Here is a 19,539-nt window from a genome sequence, read left to right on the forward strand (position 1 = left end):
GGCTATAAACGTGTTGAAGGCTCTCTCTCTACTGGGAGAAGAAGGGTCCTATTCTGAATGATTTTTTTTTTATTATTTATTTTATTTTCCACGAGTCACTCTTCCTCTGAGGGCTGTGTTTTTTTTATCTGAGACACATGGCAACCCCAGGGTAAGACCAAAAACCTAGATTTCAATATGGTGCACAGAGCATGCATGTATAGAACAGAAGGTGCGTGGTGGTGTTACAGCTGGCTTTATTATACTGTGTTTAAAACGGCTCAGAAACACTATTTGAAAGAAGCTGTTTTATTAGACTAGAAGCACAGTGGGCTTACACTGATTTGGGTGGTTATTTGCAAGCATTGAAAAAAGGTATGTTCTTGACTTAAAGAGTTCAAAATCACAACCTACCCTTTTGTCCTTTGTGAAGAGCTTTGAGATTCATTCAGTTCTTAAAAGCAATACTCGGAAGGAATCTACGCCATTTCTATTCTGGAAGCGTTATTGATTAGCTTGACCTGGGAAATGCAAAGCAGGAATGTCAGTTCCCTTCTGTTGTACAGAAAGACAGGTTTTAGTTTTGGGTAGGATCCGAGCACTCGGCACATAAGTGGTGATGATGAATTTTAGCTGCTGCCATTGCACTGCTCATATAATACATATGTATACATGTACAGAATAAATTCAGGACTTCATGATCTGAAAGCCTGAAGCCTATTTTGAATGTGTGTTAAAATGCGATCAATTCAGAGGAGAGAAATTCTCTGCTAGTCTTAAGGAAAGCACTTCAAAATGTTTCTTGTAATATGGACATTCAGATCTGAGTCTTTAGCTAGATATGTGCTCTTTGGTACTGTCTATCTTACTTTGCTTCAGTGTAGGTGCTGTCCAGGTGGAAAGCCAAGGCAATTGCAGTTAGTATTTCAGATTATGGACAAAAGCTAGAGGCCTGCTTCTGATAAGAGATTTCTATCACTGTGCTACCCAGAAGAGCACTCTTTCAGTATTGTATTCTGTTTATTAGGGTTTCTGCAGAAGTGAAATACAAAAAACAGCCTTGGGGCCTTGTCAAGTCTGTGATTGAGAAGAATACCTGGGGAGGTATACAGGAAAACTTCAAACAACTTGGTGAGGCATTTTCTTTGTGCTGGAGTAAAGTGGCTACCTTTCCTATGTATGTTTTCATGTCTGTCAAACTTGATTCTGTAAAGAATGGCTTGAAAAGAAGGCAACACCAAAGGAATCTCGAAGTCAGAAGTTCCTATAGTCACCATATCTGCCAGTTCCAGGGTATAAAAGAAGCCTTGTGGCTCAATGCTAACAAAAGGCTTGTGTGTATCTTGTTATAATAGCTTTCTGAAGGAAACATGAGGAGCAGCAGAAAAGCTGTTACTCACAACTGTGTGTATCTGTCTTTAAGTACTTCCTTGATTGTGGGTATGAGAAAAGAAGCAGAGGCACTCCTCAGGCTCCTTGGCTATGTCTGTTACCAGTCTGGCCACCCATAGCTGCAGGCTGACAGTCTAACAGAATTCCTACTCTTAGTCTAACAGTGTCTTGAAGTGCTCTTCCAACTGCTGTCGAACATATCATTAAGCAGTCCTGCATAGGCAGAGTGTACACCATACCTGAAAAGTGTACTAAGTGCCCTCTAGCAAATAGAACAGGTGGTACAGGTCAAGGTGTAATTTATGTCAATTACCTGCTTTTATGTTTGTTTACTAGAAGGTGCAGTTACTCCTCTCACTGCCATCCTGCATATCTCACAATTGTGCTAGGCTTTTCGGCTCTCCATTTGAAAGCTGGGTAACTATTGTTTTCCCACTGCAGAATCAGATCTCCTAATGGAGGAATATGCAATTAATCAGTCCATAGAAGACACTGGAAAATTAGTTGCCCTGAGACGAAGACGACGCACTTTACACCGGAGTCTGGCAGAATCACTTCCCAAACGCTCTTCCCAGCACTCCTCTGGTGACATGGGAGTACAGTCCCAGGGCAGCATAGTAGGTAGGAATATTTATATCGAGTGTTTTCCAAAAGGTGTGTTCAAGGAAACAGACTCTTAGAATAGTGCAAAAGTAACACTTGCGTGTATGCTGCTTTCACTGTCTAATTGGTGTGGTATCAAATGCTTTAGTGTGCTTAAGCCTGCATAAAATAGATTTGGAGCATGCATAATTACTTATGATGAGTATCTCATGAATAAAAACCTAATCTCACCTTCTGTTTTTAAAACAAACAAACAAAAAATTCCAACACCTGAAATGTCTACGCTGTACCTGCATAGGATTGAAAATCAGCTGGGATCAGAAAGTAATTCAATGTGACTTCTGTAAAATTGGTGAAAATATGCTTTATTTCTTCAAATAACTGCATACCCAAGTCATGAGTTGGTTAAAATTAGTCTGTCAACTCTTGGCCCTGTGATCTTAGTTTTGGTTGGGTTTTGTTTGTGTTTTTTTTTTTTAATATATTCAGGAGTTTAAGTCTATTTATTAAGCCAAAGAGGGGAGATTTGGGTTTGATATAAGGAAGAAGTTCTTTACTGTGAAGGTTGTGAGGCGCTGGATCAGGTTGGCCAAGGAAGCTGTCGCTGCAAATCCCTGGCAGTGTTCAAGGACAGGTTGGACAGGGCCTTGAGCAACCTGGTCTAGTGGAAGGTGTTCCTGCCTGTGGCAGGGGGATTGGAACTAGTTGTTAAGGTCCTTTCCAACCCAAACCATTCTGTGATTCTATTTCCCACCTGCTTCTGTAATTCCTGGATCACTGAAGCATTTCTTGGAGTTCCACTGTCCTTAGGCACCACAGACTTGGCTGTTAGCTTATATAATATTAGCGATACTTACAGAGATGAGGAGCATCTGTGCTCTGATGTGTACCAGAGGATAGTGGATTTCTTGACACAAGTTGAATTGTAAACAGTAAAGTAGGAGTAGGTGCCCTTTCCTAAAGAGGGGAGGCAACACTGAGATAGCAATGAGAGAATATTTAGATGGACAGCATGTGTAATGGGCTCTTTACCTGACTGAGATTACCTCCTGATTACTTAATTTTGCTACTGCTACTCCACCTTTTCAGGTGAGTGTGTCTGTCTCAGCTTTTGTGCATGCTCTTTGTCCATGGCAGCAAATATGAGTGTAAGGAACTCATGTTCTTTACTATGTTCCATACTAAGTATGCTTTAGGGAAACAGGAAATTATGTTTAGATTGGTCTGCCAATGGTGGGAGGGTTAGCTCAATTTGGAAAGGACTGGCACACTTTCTTTCTCACTAGTGTCTGGTTGCTGTGGCTTGATGGCTAGGCTAGCAGGTGTTCTTTTGAAAGGCTGCCTTCAAGCTGATATATAAACCAAGTCAATAAGGATGAGACAGACTGCAGGAGAATTTTATTTGACCCTGATTGTCAGATTAATGTGATGAGAACAAGCAAAAAAGAGCCACTTTTCAGCCTGTATCTGCTGATGTGCGGCTAGCAACATGTGAGTGTTACTAATGGATGAACTGTAGGCTTCTCATGCTATCTAGGTTTAATGTGAACATGCCCCAGTGCTTTGTTCTCTCTGGCATACTGGGGTAGGGGAAAATCTTGCTCGTGAAGGAAGAGCCTTACCACCCAGCCAGCTTGTCTGAGCTGACTGCAGAAATGCCTTGGTGAATGTTAGAGATGATCCTCTGCACCCACATGATCTGTTATTTTTTTCCATCAGAAGCTGTTGAGCTATTCTGTGTGAAATGCTGGGCACTGACATGTATCTGCAGGCATCCTTTAGGAATGTTCTTCGCTGCTTTTTAACCTCCTTCTCTTCCATGCCTTATAGGAAGGAAAAGAGATGCTGTAAGTAGGACCACCACCATCATTGTAGTAATGAGTGTCTTGTAAGTACTCATTTGCATTAAAATGTGGCTTGACTCAAGTTCATCTTGGTCTTTATTTGTATTTGTCTGTACCTCACTTGTATGTTAACGTTGCATGTAGCATGATAATTTGAATGGAGCCCTCGGGTATAGGAGGGAAATGGATCGTCTTAAGTGACACATGGAATGAAAATGCTGACTTGCCAAACTAATCTACCTTGCAGGTTTACTTAGGTCTGATCCTAAAAAAAACTAAGAAGTCTAGAATTTACTCATTCCTAATCTTAAAAGATCCAGGAGACACTGTTGTCATTCTTATTAGTTGCCATTACACAGCTTAATGCTACTTGTTAAGAATTCTTTGGACAGATCTTTACTTTCAGTATAGTGCTGCCCCATACCTTTTTTGTTTCTTAGACGGTTTCTCTTCTCTTACCTGTTTTTAGCCAAGATCTTGTTTCTGTAGCATTGCAACTGAAATTGTTACAGGACTTGATTTTTGTTGTCTTCTCTCTGCAGCTTGCTGCTCTTGGTCTTGCTGAATATAACACTGTTTCTCAAGCTGTCAAAGATAGAGCATGCAGCTCAGTCCCTCTACCATGTCCAGCTTCAGGAAGAAAGCTCTTTAAAGTAAGTTGCATTCACAGTCTTTTCTTTCTTCCCAGCTTATGTGAGAATTTGATCTAAAGAAATAAATTTTAAACAATGAAACTCAGTGGTAAATTTTCAAAAGCTGCTGGTGCTTCCTGGTTTTCTGTGGTGTGTGCTGATATCCAGTGACATGTCTGACTGCATCTTGCAGTAATAAGTTTCTCCTTTGGCAAGTTGTTTTTGGGGGAGTGTTAACCTTAGCTTGCATTGATCACCCTGCTGTGTGACTCATCTTCTGAGAATGTCATTGTGCTGATAACAGAACCAAAGTGTTCGCTTCATCATGTGTGAACCAAAGTGTCACCTCATCATGTGTGAACTGGCGTGATCTCAAATGTAACACTGAAGATTCACTTTAGCTTTTTAGTCTCTTTCTGTCAGTCTTCTGCTAAACATCCTTTTCCCCTCAAACTTCCATGTTAGGTGCCTTTTGTGTTCAGGCATAGAGAAGAGGCTCCAATGTTGTTTTCTCTCTGGAACATGGTATCAGCAAACAAGCTGAAAAAATGTAACTTGATTCTGAGTATGGAAGCAGTGTGGTGACCTCTTGTACTACTCACTTGGGACTGATTAAAGTGACTTCATAGGAAAGACCTTGTCCTCTGAAGTGTGTGAACTCGCATCGTAGACATAATGTGAGGACATTTGATTTTGATGGATGTTGTCTGTGAAGGTCTGAGGCAGCATCTCCAAGGCAAGAGGGACTGAAAATCAACTGCAGGCAGCTTTTTAAGTGGCTTTTGGAAAAGGATGCTTTTAGCAGTGACAGAGCAATGGTGGCAAAGAGCAGTGGCTTTTAAAAAGGCATGGGAGGTGCTTGTTTCATATTTCTGGTTTAATCTCAATCTCTTTCAGCATATCCCCAGAAATGGTATCAAAAGAGGAGATGCCTCAGTACGATAAGGAACAGGTTAAACACGTGAAGGGAGTTTTAAGAGACTCAATTGAAATGCTTGAGCAGGTATGTCTGCCAGTCTTTCATGGTGATAGTCTTGCTTCTCAACAACTCAAGTATTATGAGATGTGTTGATGCAGTTCTGAATAATGACAAAGCAAAGACAAGAGTAATTCAAAATATCCTCTTTTCTAAGACGACTCAAACCATAACATTAAGTAGTTGGTCACCTTGTTATGGGGTTTCTTCATTCAGGTTTATCCTGGCGTTGCTTCCCATTAATATTCTAGATAGTGGTAAGAGCTTCAGTTAGCTTTGGTATCACAGGGCCACCTAATCTCCAGTGAAAAATAAATAAATTCTACAGACCATATGTTTCTGAGAGGCTCCACAGCTGTGGAGTTAATCCTTCTCAATAACTGACATTGCCAGGCTCTTGAATACTACAAGCACTAAAAAAAATAGCAAGGTTGCTGAATGATGTTGTGTATCTCTGATCCTGAAGTCCAGGACTCGTAACCCCCTAGGCTGAGATTTCAACTCAGTAAGTGGGACAGTAAATTTGTACTTTGGGACTTTGTTTTTTACTTATGCATGTTCTAAGTTCTTTTAGTAAATCTTAAAATGTGACAAAACAAATTATTAGATTAGGAAAGCTGGGATGGAGTTCACATGTACCTCTATCCATCATCAGTTTGTGCTGTGTTCTCCCATGCACTAAAGGTAGAAAAAGAAGCCATTTTTTAATTCTCCTTGTTCAGAGGTGTCTTTGCACATGAAATTGTTCTTAATCTATTAACTATTTTGATCACAGCTTGAAAAGGCTTATGAATGCTGGAAATTTCACAGTAGAAATTAATTTCATTCCCATGCTATTTTCATTTTCTTTGGTTACTACATGAACAATTCCTAATTCTGAAGTGTTAAGCTGCTTTTTGAACACACAGTATAAAAAGAATACCAAAAAAAAACCCCTTAAAAGTGAGAATCCAACCACCTTTTTCATCCCAAGTAACACTTTAGTCTGGAAATCATGATGCATCTTAGTGCCTGTTACCTTGTGTTTTCTGAGGGTTGTCAATAATTTAAATGTATTTTGTGCACCAAAATGCACTGAGAAGGCCAGGTATTAAACATAAATTAATGCTTTGCTTCCACATTCTTTAGAGCATTTGGTATGAGCATTAACTGTGACTAAAAATGAGTGGGGTGGCTTATGTTCTGCACCGTTGTCTGGTGAGGTGCTGAGACTTTATCATACTGGACTGTTAGTATTTATAAACTGCACAGAGTATAACTGTTAGGGAGAGCACAGTAAGCCAACTGTTTATAGAAACAGGGAGGAGGAAATTGCATTTAATCTGTAAAAGAAAAGGAGAGAGACATTATTTTCTTGATAGCACTCACCCATGCAGAAGACTAACTTAAATAACTGGGGGGGCTATGATGGTTGTGTCTTCACAGCTAAAGAGCTCCCTTTCCGTGCTCCAAAGAAGCTTTGACCACTTGAACAGAACACAGAATGGCAAGACTGAGAGTTAATACCCACATCAGCTTTCCGTTCAGGATGTTGGAAGAACAGATGTGTGTGTGTGTGTGTGTGTATGTGTGAGGACTTAAGGGGTAGGGATTGCAAATGTCACCCTTGGACTCTATTATTTGGCTGAAAAGCTGCACAGAATAAAGGTTTCTGGAAGAAGTTCTGCATTCCTGTAGCCTGGTGACCTGTTTCTCCTGCCAGCCCTCTATCACAGGGTAAGCCTCGCTTACCAGCAGCACAGACCTCTTGGATTGCATGGTGAGTGAGTGAGGGTAGTGGTACTGCCTGTTACTGGATCCGCAGAGTTTGGAGGAGGGGAGAGCAGAGAGCTGGGCTTCCCTTTAATGAAATCCCAGCTTTTTATGCCAACTTAAAAAATGACTGTCGATGAAAAGCTTTTTGGAGGAAAAAGAAAAACAGGTCGTGGTTTCACAGCCACAGGATCTCTATGTGCTTTTTTTAGCCATAGGGTAAAGCAAGTCACAGTCTTGAAGGGTGAATATTTTTAAGATTAATTAGCTAAACAGGAAAATGCTTGATAATCTCACATACCGTGAGCTTTGGCAGTCTGCCTTCTGCCATATGTTTCTAGTTCTCCCAGAGAAATTTCAGCCCTCGGTATTTTCCCTCCAAGAGCTGCTCCTCAGCTCTTGCACATGGTTTGTGCCCACTGGTGATGAAACACCTTTTCCTTTGGCTGGTAAAAAGAAAGGAGCTGAAAATTGAAATTGCAAGCCAGGGAAGCAGCAGCATCCCTCTGAGATCAGACCGTCATTTTAGGGCAGTGCTGGCTGGTGTGGTGCTCAGTCCGCTTTGCAATGGTGCAAACAGCCGAGTTCTGCCTGCAACCTGGGGTGTAGCACTAGCAGGTTTTAGCAAGTCCTCCCTCACTAGGAACTGGGGGAACTTCAGAGTAGAAAGATGGATTTTCTCACTCTGAATGAGAAGGTCCTACTTTGCCCATGTATATAGCATGAAGGGGAGTGAAAGAAATGCACTGTAGTCCAGAAGCAGAAAAAAATTAGAAACAAAAACACCTAGTTCTCAACCAGTAGAGATTGGTAACCTGGTGCAGGAGGTAAGTTATTGAAGGAAGGAAGGAAAAGTCACACTGCTGCTGGTTATACATTTTATTGGGAAACAGGACTGTCGCCTGGGCATTCTCTTGATACCTGTGTTTGACATGATGTCCTACTCACTAGTCATGGGACTAGCCCAGGATTCAGCACAGACCAGAATAAAACAGAGCTGTGGTGCTACTGCTCTCATAATTTGTGGACGTTACTGGTGATTTTCCCAGCGGCTGAAGGCATCACATCCAGGAAAGCAACCTATCCACAGGCTGCATGGGCCTTTTTCTACTACCTCCTCCAGAAAGGGTGTCTCCACCAGGGAGGCACTGGGACCAGTGTAGGTGGATAGCCTGCTGTATGTCCATGACCTCGGAAGCTCTCATTTCCATATGCCCTGAGCTTCCCCATCGGAGCACTTTGTCGAGGAAGAATAGGGATGATTGTTAGTTGCAAAGATTAACAAGTCTTACGTGTCAAAGGAAAGAAAGAAACACCAGGTACTGGTAAGTTCTCCAGGTGCGTGGCTCAGGTAATCAAATGCACTTGACACAACCAGTGAAAGGAAATAAATGACTGAACTGGGATGTTTGGGATCCTCTGATGAAACCGTAACACTCGGGCCAGTAACTTCTCCACATGTTTGGAAGTCTGAGATGGATCATGCTGTAAAGTGGGGGGGGGGGGGGGGGCCTTAATTCCCATCAATCAAACGGGTTTTATCCTTTGGGGAGCGGGGCCTGGCTCTCAGCGTGGCCGGCAGGACCCCGCAGCCGCCACCTGTTGCACTGCCCCTTTAAGGCAGGTGCCGCCGCGTCACGGCCAGCTCCGCCCCCCGGGGGCAGGCATTGGGCTGTTCCGCCGTCAGGTGGATGGGGGGGTCCTACCCGCCCCCTCCTCGCACACCTCCGCTCGGGGCGGGGGCGGCCCACGGCTGCCAATGGCGGCCGGGCTCCGCCGAAGGGGGCGGGCCCGCTGTGGAGAAGGCGGTGGCGGGCGCGAGGCACCTGCGGCCGGGCGGGAGGCGGGGCGGTGGCGGCGGGTGAAGCTGAGGGAGGGCGGTGGGGAAGGGTGCGGCGCGGTGCGGCGATGGAGGAGCCCCTGTGCTGCTGCGAGTACGTGGACCGGCGGGGCCAGAGGAACCACCTGGCGGCGTGCTGCTGCGACTGCGAGGACCTGGACGAGGGCTGCGAGAGGTAACGGCTCCACCGCCCCCGACACACTGCCCGGCTGCGAGTCTCCCGCCCAGCTGCCGCCGCAGGGGCTCTGGGTGTCCCTTGTGGGCAGCCGGCGCCCTCTTGGATGAGTGGAGTTGGGGGCGCGGAGCAGCGCCCCGCTTCTCGGGAAACTTGCCCGGGAAGAGAGAAGGGGTTGGCGGCCAGGCTGGGTGCCTCGGGGCGGGAGGGTGCAGCGGCAGGGTCTCGGGTGCGCGGTGGCTCCCCGTCCGCTCTCCGGGCTAGCTTGTGCTTCCCCCTAACAGGTGGCTGACAAGCAGGTCCCTGTCCCCCGGGGCTCTGGGGAGGATTGCCGACACCGTGGCGGACCGGGTGCGGGTGCCCTGGTTCGCAGGGGCCGTGAAGATCAACGTTAGCCTTGTGCCGCCGCTCGTCCTGCTGCCCGTCTTCCTCCACGTTGCTGCCCTGCACTTCCTGCTGGGGCTGGTCATCCTGACGTCCCTGCCCGTCGTGGTGCTCTGGTATTACTACCTCACCCACAGGAGGAAGGAGCGGACTCTCTTCTTCCTGAGCCTGGGGCTCTTCTCCTTGGGCTACATGTACTATGTGTTTCTCCAGGAGGTGGTTCCGCGAGGCCACGTGGGGTATTCCCAAGTGGTTGCTCTTACGTGCGGGTTAATTCTTATGCTTACAGCCCTGTCTCGAGCCAAGACAGACCCTGGCTACCTTCCCATCCCAGCGAGCAGCGAGAAGTCATTGCACCAGGGTTTGCCCAGCAAGAGTGTTAGAGGGAGCTCCAATGGGCTCCATGCGTCAGGAGCTGCCAGTGGCCGTGCCGCGAATGGCGAAGCTCAGAGCTATTCCCGGCTGTCAGCTGAGGAGCCAGAAGGTGTGAAAAAGGACTGGTGTGCTAGATGCCAGCTGGTTAGACCCGCCCGAGCAGGGCATTGCCGGCTTTGTGGCAGGTGTGTAAGGAGGCTGGACCACCACTGTGTCTGGTAGGTTTTGCACTGCTGAGCCTATCTGTGTTCTCTCTCTCATTTTGTTTCCCCCCTTTTTGAGTTAGTTTATTTTTTTTACAGCTCTTCGCAGATGGGGTTATTATGTGGAAGACACGCTAATGTACTTTAAGCCAATACATTTGATTTACCAGTTTTAATAAGGACAATGTATAGGTTGGGTTGACCTGATAGCTGATAACTTCTACAGCATTCAGAATTCCTTCAGAATTGCCTTTGGTTCTCTACTGTTTTTCATCTGGGCTTTTGGGTTTGGTTTGTAGTTTTAGATTTGGCCTGTGGAACACTTGAAATTAACTTGAAATATTGCTCTTCTGGGCAAGGGAACCCCAAGCTGCCTGTGTGTATGCTGTACTGGAGCCAAAGAGCAGTAGGGTATGATGTGTCTTAGCAAAGGTTACTACACTTGCTAAAAGCTTGTGATAAACAGTCTACCCCTGTTACCCTACTGGTCTCTTGACTTGTGCCTATAACCTTTCTATAAAAAGCTATAAAGCTTCTTTGAATATGTTTCAAAGTTCTTAGCTGGTACTGTATAGAAGCACCCTGGAAATTAGGATCTCTGACAGCTGGCGGAGGGAGGAAGAAAGAGAAAACAGTTTATTTTCCTTTTAAGCAAAGTAATCTTCTCTTTCCCTTTGGAGGATTAACAGCTGTGTAGGGGAGCGGAACCACCAAGCATTCATACTTGCCCTCTCCTTCTTCATGCTCACCTCTGTGTATGGGATTACGCTGACCCTCCACACCATTTGTAGGGGCCGAACTCCATTTGTGGCATTGTTCTACTGCCCTGGGGCCTATTCTGACTACAGGTGAGATGTCTGTCTGGGAGAGAGATGGGCTGAGAACGGGCTTGGTCAGGTATCTTATCCTCAAAGGAGGGAAGGCCTTTATTGTGTCCTGTATAGATACATCCTTAAATATGTTTGTCCCCCAAGTGCAGGTAATGGTCTGACAGTCTAGAATACATGTGTAGTATCTCCCTGTCATCCCTCACTGTTTATCTAGTGACTGTCCCTCCAAATTACTTGCTTAGGACAGACAGCATTAATGTGCCTTGTCTGGTGGGGAGGGTGGCGAGAAGCATTGGACATAAGTTCAGAGAGCAGTGCTACCACTGATGGGCAGAGCACACTAGCATGAGTGTCTCCACCTTTCTCTACACTCCATTTCACGATCTGTTGAGTGTGAGCATTGTTGTGTCCCCAAATAAGGATTAAGTGCCTTTACAATAGCAATGCAAGAGTAGCTCTGGTAGAGTTAAAACTGTCATTAACCAAGCTGTGAAGCTTTAATTTTGAGAGAGCCTGTAAGGATTATCTGATGAAAGCAGCAAAGTGAGATCACTGTGGCAGATGCAGATGGGGATTTGAAAGGATAGTGATTACTAGAGAAAGTCACTCTAAAGCAGCTGCTCCAAAACTAAATGGCTTCCTTCCCATCTTTTTCCCTGCTGCCAGCTCTGCTCTGTCGTTCACCTGTGTGTGGTACTGTGCCATTGTAACAGCTGGCATGGGATACATCCTCCTTATCCAGCTGTTGAACATCAGCTACAACGTGACCGAGAGGGAAGCTCGGCTGGCTCTGCGGGACAATACTGGGCGCAGGCTCCTGGGTGGTTTGGTGATAGACACTGGCCAGTATAATAGGGGTTTCCTATGCAACTGGGGACATTTCTTGAGCCTGGGGTCTTCTTCTCCACAGCGCTCTGCTGAAGACATTGTGTGACCCCATCTTTCTGCAGATGATGTTGACTGACTTTCTTTAGCCAGGAGAATGGCTCCTTCCACTATGACTCCCTTTTCCTATACTCTTCTTCATGGTTGGTGTATGGGCTGCGTATCCCACCGCTGACAACATCAGAGGCTTTCCCAGGCAGAATGGCTCTTCATGTGCTGTCAGCCAGCAATAGTATGCAGAAAGCAGTAAGCCATATGCACAAATTTGAAGAGGAGGAGCCTGCTGCTTTTTTCCACTGTGAGGAACTTTGTGCAGCTCAGCTTATCAGGAAGAAGAGCACAAGGTTTTGAGAACTGGAGTTTTCATTAGGTGTGAACCCTGGCATCAAGAGGAACCTGCTCTGGACTTCAGAGTGTGCACTGATTCCTGCAAAGGTTAAGGAATCCCTGTCTCGTGCCTACGTGTGATGTTTCAGAGATGTCAGGAGGGTGAACATGAGAGATGGACCACTGCAGAAGCAAGTCTGTTTGGCTAAAAGAGACGACCACTGCAGAAGCAAGTCTGTTTGGCTAAAAGAGACTCTCTAGGCAGTCACTGAGCAGCTCCCTCCTCTCTGGTACATTTTTATCTTTATTTTCTATCTTCTATTCCATCCAGCTGTATACATGCTTGTATTAAGTGCCTTTGTGAGCAAAACATTCCTCTAGGGCTTTGTAAGACCCCTTCACCTTTTGATCCCTAAAGCTGTTATTCCATCCCCATTTGTCCAACTGGGTGAGAAGACACTGTCATCTTTGATCTCATCGTTCTTCCTGCAGGCTGGGTCTGTGCTGTTTTGAAGGCTTGGCTCATCTCCCTTCAAGTGTTTCTGTACTGATTATGGATTGTGACATGAGACAGTAGGTAAATACACAAAGTAAAAAGATGTTTTGGAGCAACATGGAACAGGGGATTCTAAGGGGAAAACAAGTGCAGTCTGGTGTTACAGTAGCTTTATGGAAAGTATTTTTCTCTCTTCCTGTATGGGAGAATGAAGTACGTGGGAGAGTAGACAATTTTGCTAACAGCATTTTTGGTCAGTAGAGTCTTGGTCTGTTGTGTTGCTAATAATATAGTGATCCTGTCTTCTCTCCACCAAGCCACTGTGGAGCTGCCTGACTGCAGATCTGTTTTCTCAAGCCAGGAAGTCAAGGAACACTTTGGCTTCTGCTTTTTCAGGGATAGGATGTGTTTGAGCTGTTTTTTAGGGTAGGTGACCTGCATGGGCAGGTGAATGAATGTGTTAAATGTGCTCTGCAAGAATGCAACTTGTTCCTCATCACCCTGCAACTGTATTATTGCCTGGACTTGAGCTTCAGCTGAAATAACAAGGTTTTGGTGGCAATTGGTTTTTTGGGTTTTTTGTGGGTTTTGGTTTTTGTTGTTGCTTTTTGTTTTAAACCTTTTGTATATGTTGTTGGCCCTTCTGTTGTATGAAATGTCTGTCTGGAAAAGCCTGGGGTCACGGCACGAGAGTTACAGGCCTAAGTTCAGAAGCAGAGGAAAGGGCCTTGCTCTAGCTATTGATGGTTTTAGATGTGCGTGCAGCATGCACAAATCATACTTACCCCTGACTCCCCTTGCATGGCAGGCAGCTGGGGGCTGTTGACTGAGTGATGGAAATTCACTGTGCAGTGCTGTGCATTATCTCTGAAGAATGGATGGATGGTGCATGGTGCCAAAAGCCAGCAGGGCTGGGAGTGTCCCTTGAGATCCCTGCCATATTGCTCCCAATTCCGTGTCCCAGTTTCAGGTGAAATCCACGTCCCTCTTTGTACTATTTGGTTTCCTTAAGCAGCACTTTCTATAACCAGCAGATAATTGAGGAGCAGCTGCACTTGAAATGAGGCTGTGTAGAAAGAGTTACTGACTTACTGAGTGTCCCTTATTTCCACTTCTTTTCACCTAGTGAGCAATCTTTTATAAGGAAGTAAAAGGGTCACCTCTCTTGCTTCCTGCCTCTAACTGAACACACTAAGATGTTTCTGACCACTTCCCTGGTCCTAATGTGAAGAAAAAGGCACCAGCTGGACTGTGCTAGGTGTTCCTCTGTGACCTTCTGACTATGTGGAGCTTGGAGACTGCCTGTAGGACTTTAAATTAATACAAAGGTCTTGTCTTCACATGAGTTGTCTGTAAATGCTTCCACTGCACATACACATTTTGTGGTGCCTGCTGAGATGAACTGGAGCTTGGCAACCCTGGAGACAAGGATGCTGTGGGCTGGCATGTTTGCGGTCTTCTCAGATCTCATCCGGCTGGCATGTGGGAAGATTAAGGCAGAATGACCTCTTGGGCTGAACAAACACCTGCAGTGGAGGTAGCCAACCCCTCTGTCCCTGTGAGCTACATGTGTGGAAATCAGTCATACACCCATGAGCTCAATAAGCTCTGGGAGCATTTACAGGTTTGAAATAAGTGGTTTCTCTGGGCTGGGAGAAAGAGCAGATTGCTTCCCTGGCAGCTCCTGAACAGTGTGCTCACTTTCTCCCACGGGCAGAGACCAGTTACTACTTTGCAGCCTGTCTGTCAGCGTAGGCTTGTCCCTTGTCTCTTAGGGAGCTCTGGCATGGGGGATTTCATCTGTACTGTTTACACTGAGACTCACTCAGTGGTGTTCTCTCAGGCAGTGGGTGTTTTGCAGCACAGTTCAGGAGCAAAGGACCTTGGACTAACGTAACCATTCTCCACCTTTGGTCAAGCCCACTCCAGTACAGTGGGGGTAAATCCTAAAGTAAATTTGATTTATTTTTGCACTCCTTCCAGAAGGAACTGGAATCATTCAGGACACTAAAAGTGTTGCAAGGCTGGATTATTATTTTTGGAGGAGAATGCAGTTCTGATTCCCCATTGAACAGGAAGTTCAGTGGCTGTAATGTGCATAGCAATGGTGATTTTCTCTTTAAGGACATGGCTTCTGTCCACAGTCCTGGCTTCTTCCTGAGAGGATTTACCTTGTGAATGCCTTGGGATATAGGAAGCATAAAGTAACAGGATATCTAAAAGGCATCTAGAAGGGCGGATGAGCTTCAGATGCCTACTTTGGAGGTCTCCTTTTAATAGCTCTGAGAATTAGCAAGAAGCCTTTGAAGCGTAACTCTCTGTTTTGCACTTACAACAAGGGCAGACTGTTGTGATCTCTTGTGCACTGAAGGACAGTTTATTTTCTGTTATTGAGCTTGTTATTGGCCACACCGGTAGAAAAACATTAAAACCTGGGCATAAAGAGTCAGTCCTGGGGCTCGCTGTGTTAGCAGCTGCCTGGATTCATGCTGCCTGGTGTTGGAGCAGGCTGCATTTGACACATGACTTGTGGGTCATGTGTGTGGTCTTGAGGCAAGGATCAGCATCTCACCTGTAAACTATATGCACGTAGCTGGCAGAGTAGACAGTCTTCCCTCTGTGAGGAGAGGGCCCAGAGATTGGTCAGAAGCAGGGAAGGATTTTGGTAATAGTTAGCCTCGGTATTTCTCCACCCTGACTTGGAGATTAGTTTATCCTGCTTTAACCATGACCTCTTAAAAGGCATTTGTTGTTTCACAGATAGTGTGGATTTCTGCAGAGCAGGGCAACTCTTCAGGGGCCAGGCTTCCAATGTTGCCACTGTTGTAGTGTTAAACCCTCTCTGTCCAAATGTCAGCACCCTGCTGTTTGGTGACTAAGAAATGTGTACCATTATATACACCCTGTAAAATGGTGGCTTGGCACTCTTTAACTGTCTTCTTCCATTGTGCTTTTTTGTAGGCAAGTCACAGGTCCCCACATTGACTGTTTCTCCATTTAACTTGTCCTCGAATGACAGAAGTCACTGGTGAGCCTGAGTTGTGCTGCTTGTGACTCCTAATGACATTCAGCCTTCATGCTATGATGGTGCTTTTTTTTTTTCCCTTCAAAGTAGGTTGCTTTTAAGTGTCTTAATGAAACCATTTGCTGTAAAATTTCTTCTGAAGATAAAATGGATACTGCCTCACTGCCTAATGTCTTAATGTGCTTGAGTTATTTTTTTCTTCTATATGAATGTATATTGCCTCATTAGGGCAGGAAGTGTGTGTGACTGTGGATGTGTTTCCCCATATTGCTTGCAGTGAAGAGCTTTACAGTTTCCCATGATTGTCTTCCACTGCTAGAATGTTTGTACAGCAAAAATCTGTGGATAGGTGAGGTACCTTCTGAAATGTGGGAATTCAGCCTCCCAAGATCTTGTTTTTATGGAACTCTAGCAATAATGTGAAGAATGATGGGCTGTGGAGGAAATGTCTGCCTTGGAGAGTGGGGTATTTCATTTTGGTTTGGGGTTTTTTTCACCGTAAGTTTCAGCAAGAAACTTTGTGGAACATTTGTGAGCATTGTTGAAAGGACTGGTGTGCGTGTGTTTGTGTCCATTTTGTGTTGTGTTCAGTGTTTCCAAATGCAATTATGAATCAAAATAAATTACTGGAAATGATCTGTGTAGTGGCCTGTTGATTTATGCCAACACGCTCAGCCAGGTCAATGACCAAAGCTGCCATCATCTCACGGCTATTTATCTGTGAGCTGGACTTGGGAATAAGGGAGCCACAGGCTAAGGAGAAGCTAGGAAATAAGATTTATTCCAGTTCTGAAAAAGTTGACCTTTGGGTTTGTGTTGGGATGAAACAGATGCCTGCAGGCAGTTCTCACCACCCTGGAAACTGTATCTGATCAGGTTCCTAGTCTTAGTCCAGTGTTCTGCTTTCCCTCCTACACCTGCCCACGCAATACATCCAGAGCCCTAAAAAAGAAGAATCTCTTACTTTAAAGTAAGCCATGCTTGGAAATGACGTGCATATTGTGTGTGCAGATGGTGGGAAGAGATGTAGCCTTTGATTCCATTTGTATCTCGGGGCATCTGCTGAAAGGCAGAATGACTTTTCATGAGTAGAACCACAGGTGTCTTCAATTGTTCCCAGAGCTCTGCTTTGATTTGCCTGGGTGGCACTTCTGTCAGCTGTTCAGCTCTTTCTCTTTGAAGATTACTTTGCAGTCACTGACAACAAGGACCTGCTAGCAGTGAGCCAGGCTTGTAGCTGGGTGAGAGTGGTGTGTGCACAAGGGTGTCAGACTTCTCACACCCCAGCAGCCACCAGCTTCTTTAACTCCAGTGCTGATGGTAGGGACATGTGAGACTACTGTTTCCCTCAGTTTTCCTATTTCTTACTTCCCTGTGGCTTGCCATGTTGCCCTGCACAGCAGGAGCATGCCTGGAGCGGTAGTTCAGGTGCTGGGGGAAGCCAAGATGCACAGTATGTGTCTATAATGCACAAGAGGTCTGCAAAGATGTGAGCTGTAGATCACTCTGTAGTGGCTCATGGGCCCTTCCCAAGCTAACTACTGTTTGCCTGGGGGGAGCAGGAGAAAAGACTGCGGGGAGACCTTTTTGCGGGCTTTCAGTTCTTAAAAGTGGCCTATAAGAAAGATGGGGAGAGACTTTTTAGCAGGGCCTGTTGATGCTATGAGGGTTGATGGTTTTAAACTAAAAGAGGGGAGATTCAGACTGGATGTGAGGAAAAAATTCTTTACAGTGAGGGTGCTGAAATACTGGCACAGGCTGCCCAGAGAGGTGGTGGGTGCACCACCCCTGGAGACATTCAAGGCCAGGCTGGATGTGGTTCTGGGCAACCTGATCTAGTTGGAGATGCTCATTGCATGGGAATTGAACTAGGAGACCTTCGGAGGTCCCTTCCAACCCAAACTATTCAATGATTCTATGAAATTGTTTAATATTTCAGGCACTGTTTCAAATCCAGCTCAAGCTGAGCCTCGGAGACTTTAAAGAGACTGCTGTGCAGATTTACTGAGATGATACCTGTGTGGTCAAGGTTTTGGGGAAAGCAGGTAAGAACTCTTAAGGGCAGCTGTCAGCAGAGAATGGGGTTGGGAGTTTGCAATCACTTCAGGGTTCTGCATTTGCTGTTGTACCAAAGTGAAAATCCTCCCCCCTTCCCTGCACAGAAGGCAAGTCTGGCTGTGCAGCCACCTCCCTCTCTTGCCAAGAAAAGCAAGGAGCTGACAGGCAGGAGTGTGCCTGAGCTGTGAGAGTGTGGGCTGATGACCAGCATTAAGGCATTGACATCCGCATCTTAACCAAGCACTGGAGCAGGAGGCTGTACTCTGGCACAGCTGCAGGCTGAAACTGTTTCCTTAGTCTGAAAGCTCTCTTACATGTCACCCTCCCGCTGGAAATGCTTGCAAGAGCTTTAATCTGCAAAACACTAACATCATGCCATCATGCCTGGGATTTTAGGGGTGTCTCATGCAGTCTCCCAACAGCACCAACTGGCACAGCCTTATTTCTCTCAAGGAGGTGAGTTGTTTCAATCAGGTGTGGGCTGAATGAGGAAATTGAGGGGCTTCTCATCTCTGCTTTGATTCCTGTTGATTCAGACCACATTCAGTATGAATGTGCCTAATCCTTGAACATCATCCCTATCCTAACTGAGGCTTCAGCTCCATGCTAGTGTTAACAGTAGGCAAGGGCAAAGGGGTCTCAAAGCACAGCTGCTCGGGGATCTTCTTTTGGCTGCTTGCTGCTGGAACTGCCCAGCCAAACAGCATCCTGCTAGGAGAATCTTTCTCAAAGCTACTAAGAGTAGAAGAAAACCCTAGAAGATGAGAAAAAGGTCGGTTTCAACAGTAAGTGTTGAATGCACTTCAGGTTCTTTGGAGTATTATTTTAATGGAAGGTGAGTGGGCACTGAGGTGAGTGGGAGCTCTGAACCTCAAGGATAAAACGTGCAAGTGTGGCGTTGCTGGGGAAAGAATCTGCAGTTCAGTAAAGTGGAAGCACCCTTGCATAGCCGTGGTTTGGGGCACCCTTTTAGCTGTGAGAGATGTTGATTCAATGCCTGCTTAGCCTCTTGCTAGGGTCAGACCAGGCTGTGCTTGTCCACTCTACTGCTCCATCCTGCTGCTACTCCCCATAGAGCTTCTCTGTGTCCTGTCTCCAGCTGGCCATAATGCTGCCTTCTCTCTAGCTGAACAAGGATGTGTTCTCCCCTTTCATCCTCTAGGTCACTATCCTCCTTATGCCATGAATCCAGGTAAAGGGTGGACTGGAGACGTTGCCTGCTCTCTTCATTGCCCTGGTGAGGAGGAAGTCAGCTTAGGAAAAGGCCACCAGTAACACGAAAGCTCTTCTGGAGGTGTTCCAGGAGCTCATTAGGCACTTCATGGAGAGGCTTTCAAGGGGAGAGTGTGTACAGAGAGGAAGAGGATTGCTGCTGCTGTGCTCCTACAGCTTGCCATGATTAGCACCGAGTGGCTGCTGACTGCACTGGGGCATTAGTTTGGTAGCTCAGTCCCCAGCCCTGCTTCTCCCTGCCTTTTTGGCTCAGTGAAAGACACTACCCTTCTCCAGTCGCTGTTCTTCCCTACAAGACAAGTTATTCAGCCCTCTCTCAGCTTGCTGCTTCCTCTCACAGTCTGCCTTCTAGTGCAGCCAGATGGTCTGTACTCGCCCACACTTCACATAGGCACCTTCAGCTCCCTGTGTTTGGATAGTGTGCTCATCTGACCTGCTGGTGGTCTCGTCTGTGTCTGCCTTTGGGAGATGGTGAGTGCTCATGTGTTGTGGAGAACGGCTGTGGGAGTGATAGTTGTCTTCAGACAACT

General features: G+C 45.8%; 2 protein-coding genes across 8 annotated transcripts in view; both read left to right on the forward strand.

Moving 5' to 3' along the window:
- Nucleotides 1–7,094, forward strand: part of GRAMD1C (GRAM domain containing 1C) — a 53,509-nt gene extending 46,415 nt beyond the window's left edge. For 3 of the 5 annotated variants that reach the window (XM_061366691.1, XM_061366688.1, XM_061366689.1), the window contains exons 13-18: nt 1,007–1,110; nt 1,813–1,992; nt 3,805–3,862; nt 4,361–4,471; nt 5,348–5,453; nt 6,852–7,094. In XM_061366691.1, the coding sequence (XP_061222675.1) occupies nt 1,007–1,110; nt 1,813–1,992; nt 3,805–3,862; nt 4,361–4,471; nt 5,348–5,453; nt 6,852–6,929 (637 nt within the window). In that variant the 3' untranslated portion in view covers nt 6,930–7,094. Of the gene's footprint in view, nt 1–1,006; nt 1,111–1,812; nt 1,993–3,693; nt 3,863–4,360; nt 4,472–5,347; nt 5,454–6,851 lie in introns of those variants that run through there. The other 2 variants (XR_009727424.1, XM_061366690.1) reach the window with 2 other exon arrangements.
- A 1,956-nt stretch (nt 7,095–9,050) lies between these two features.
- ZDHHC23 (zinc finger DHHC-type palmitoyltransferase 23) lies at nt 9,051–19,480 on the forward strand. 3 transcript variants are annotated; one of them, XM_061366669.1, is made up of 4 exons: nt 9,051–9,193; nt 9,478–10,170; nt 10,836–11,003; nt 17,658–19,480. In XM_061366669.1, the coding sequence occupies exons 1-4, from the start codon at nt 9,087–9,089 to the stop codon at nt 17,683–17,685; spliced, it is 996 nt and encodes a 331-aa protein (XP_061222653.1). In that variant the 5' UTR covers nt 9,051–9,086; the 3' UTR covers nt 17,686–19,480. The 3 variants fall into 3 exon arrangements, with proteins under 3 accessions (XP_061222653.1, XP_061222652.1, XP_061222651.1); XM_061366668.1 differs by lacking the exon at nt 17,658–19,480 and adding an exon at nt 15,655–16,354; XM_061366667.1 differs by lacking the exon at nt 17,658–19,480 and adding an exon at nt 11,652–12,407.
- The last annotated feature ends 59 nt before the right edge of the window (nt 19,481–19,539 follow it).

The sequence above is a fragment of the Neopsephotus bourkii genome, unplaced genomic scaffold, assembly GCF_033783945.1.
Source record: "Neopsephotus bourkii isolate Nb327-2 ecotype Australia unplaced genomic scaffold, CSIRO-AGI_Nbou_v1 NB_1350, whole genome shotgun sequence".
Classification (NCBI taxonomy): Eukaryota; Metazoa; Chordata; class Aves; order Psittaciformes; family Psittacidae; genus Neopsephotus; species Neopsephotus bourkii.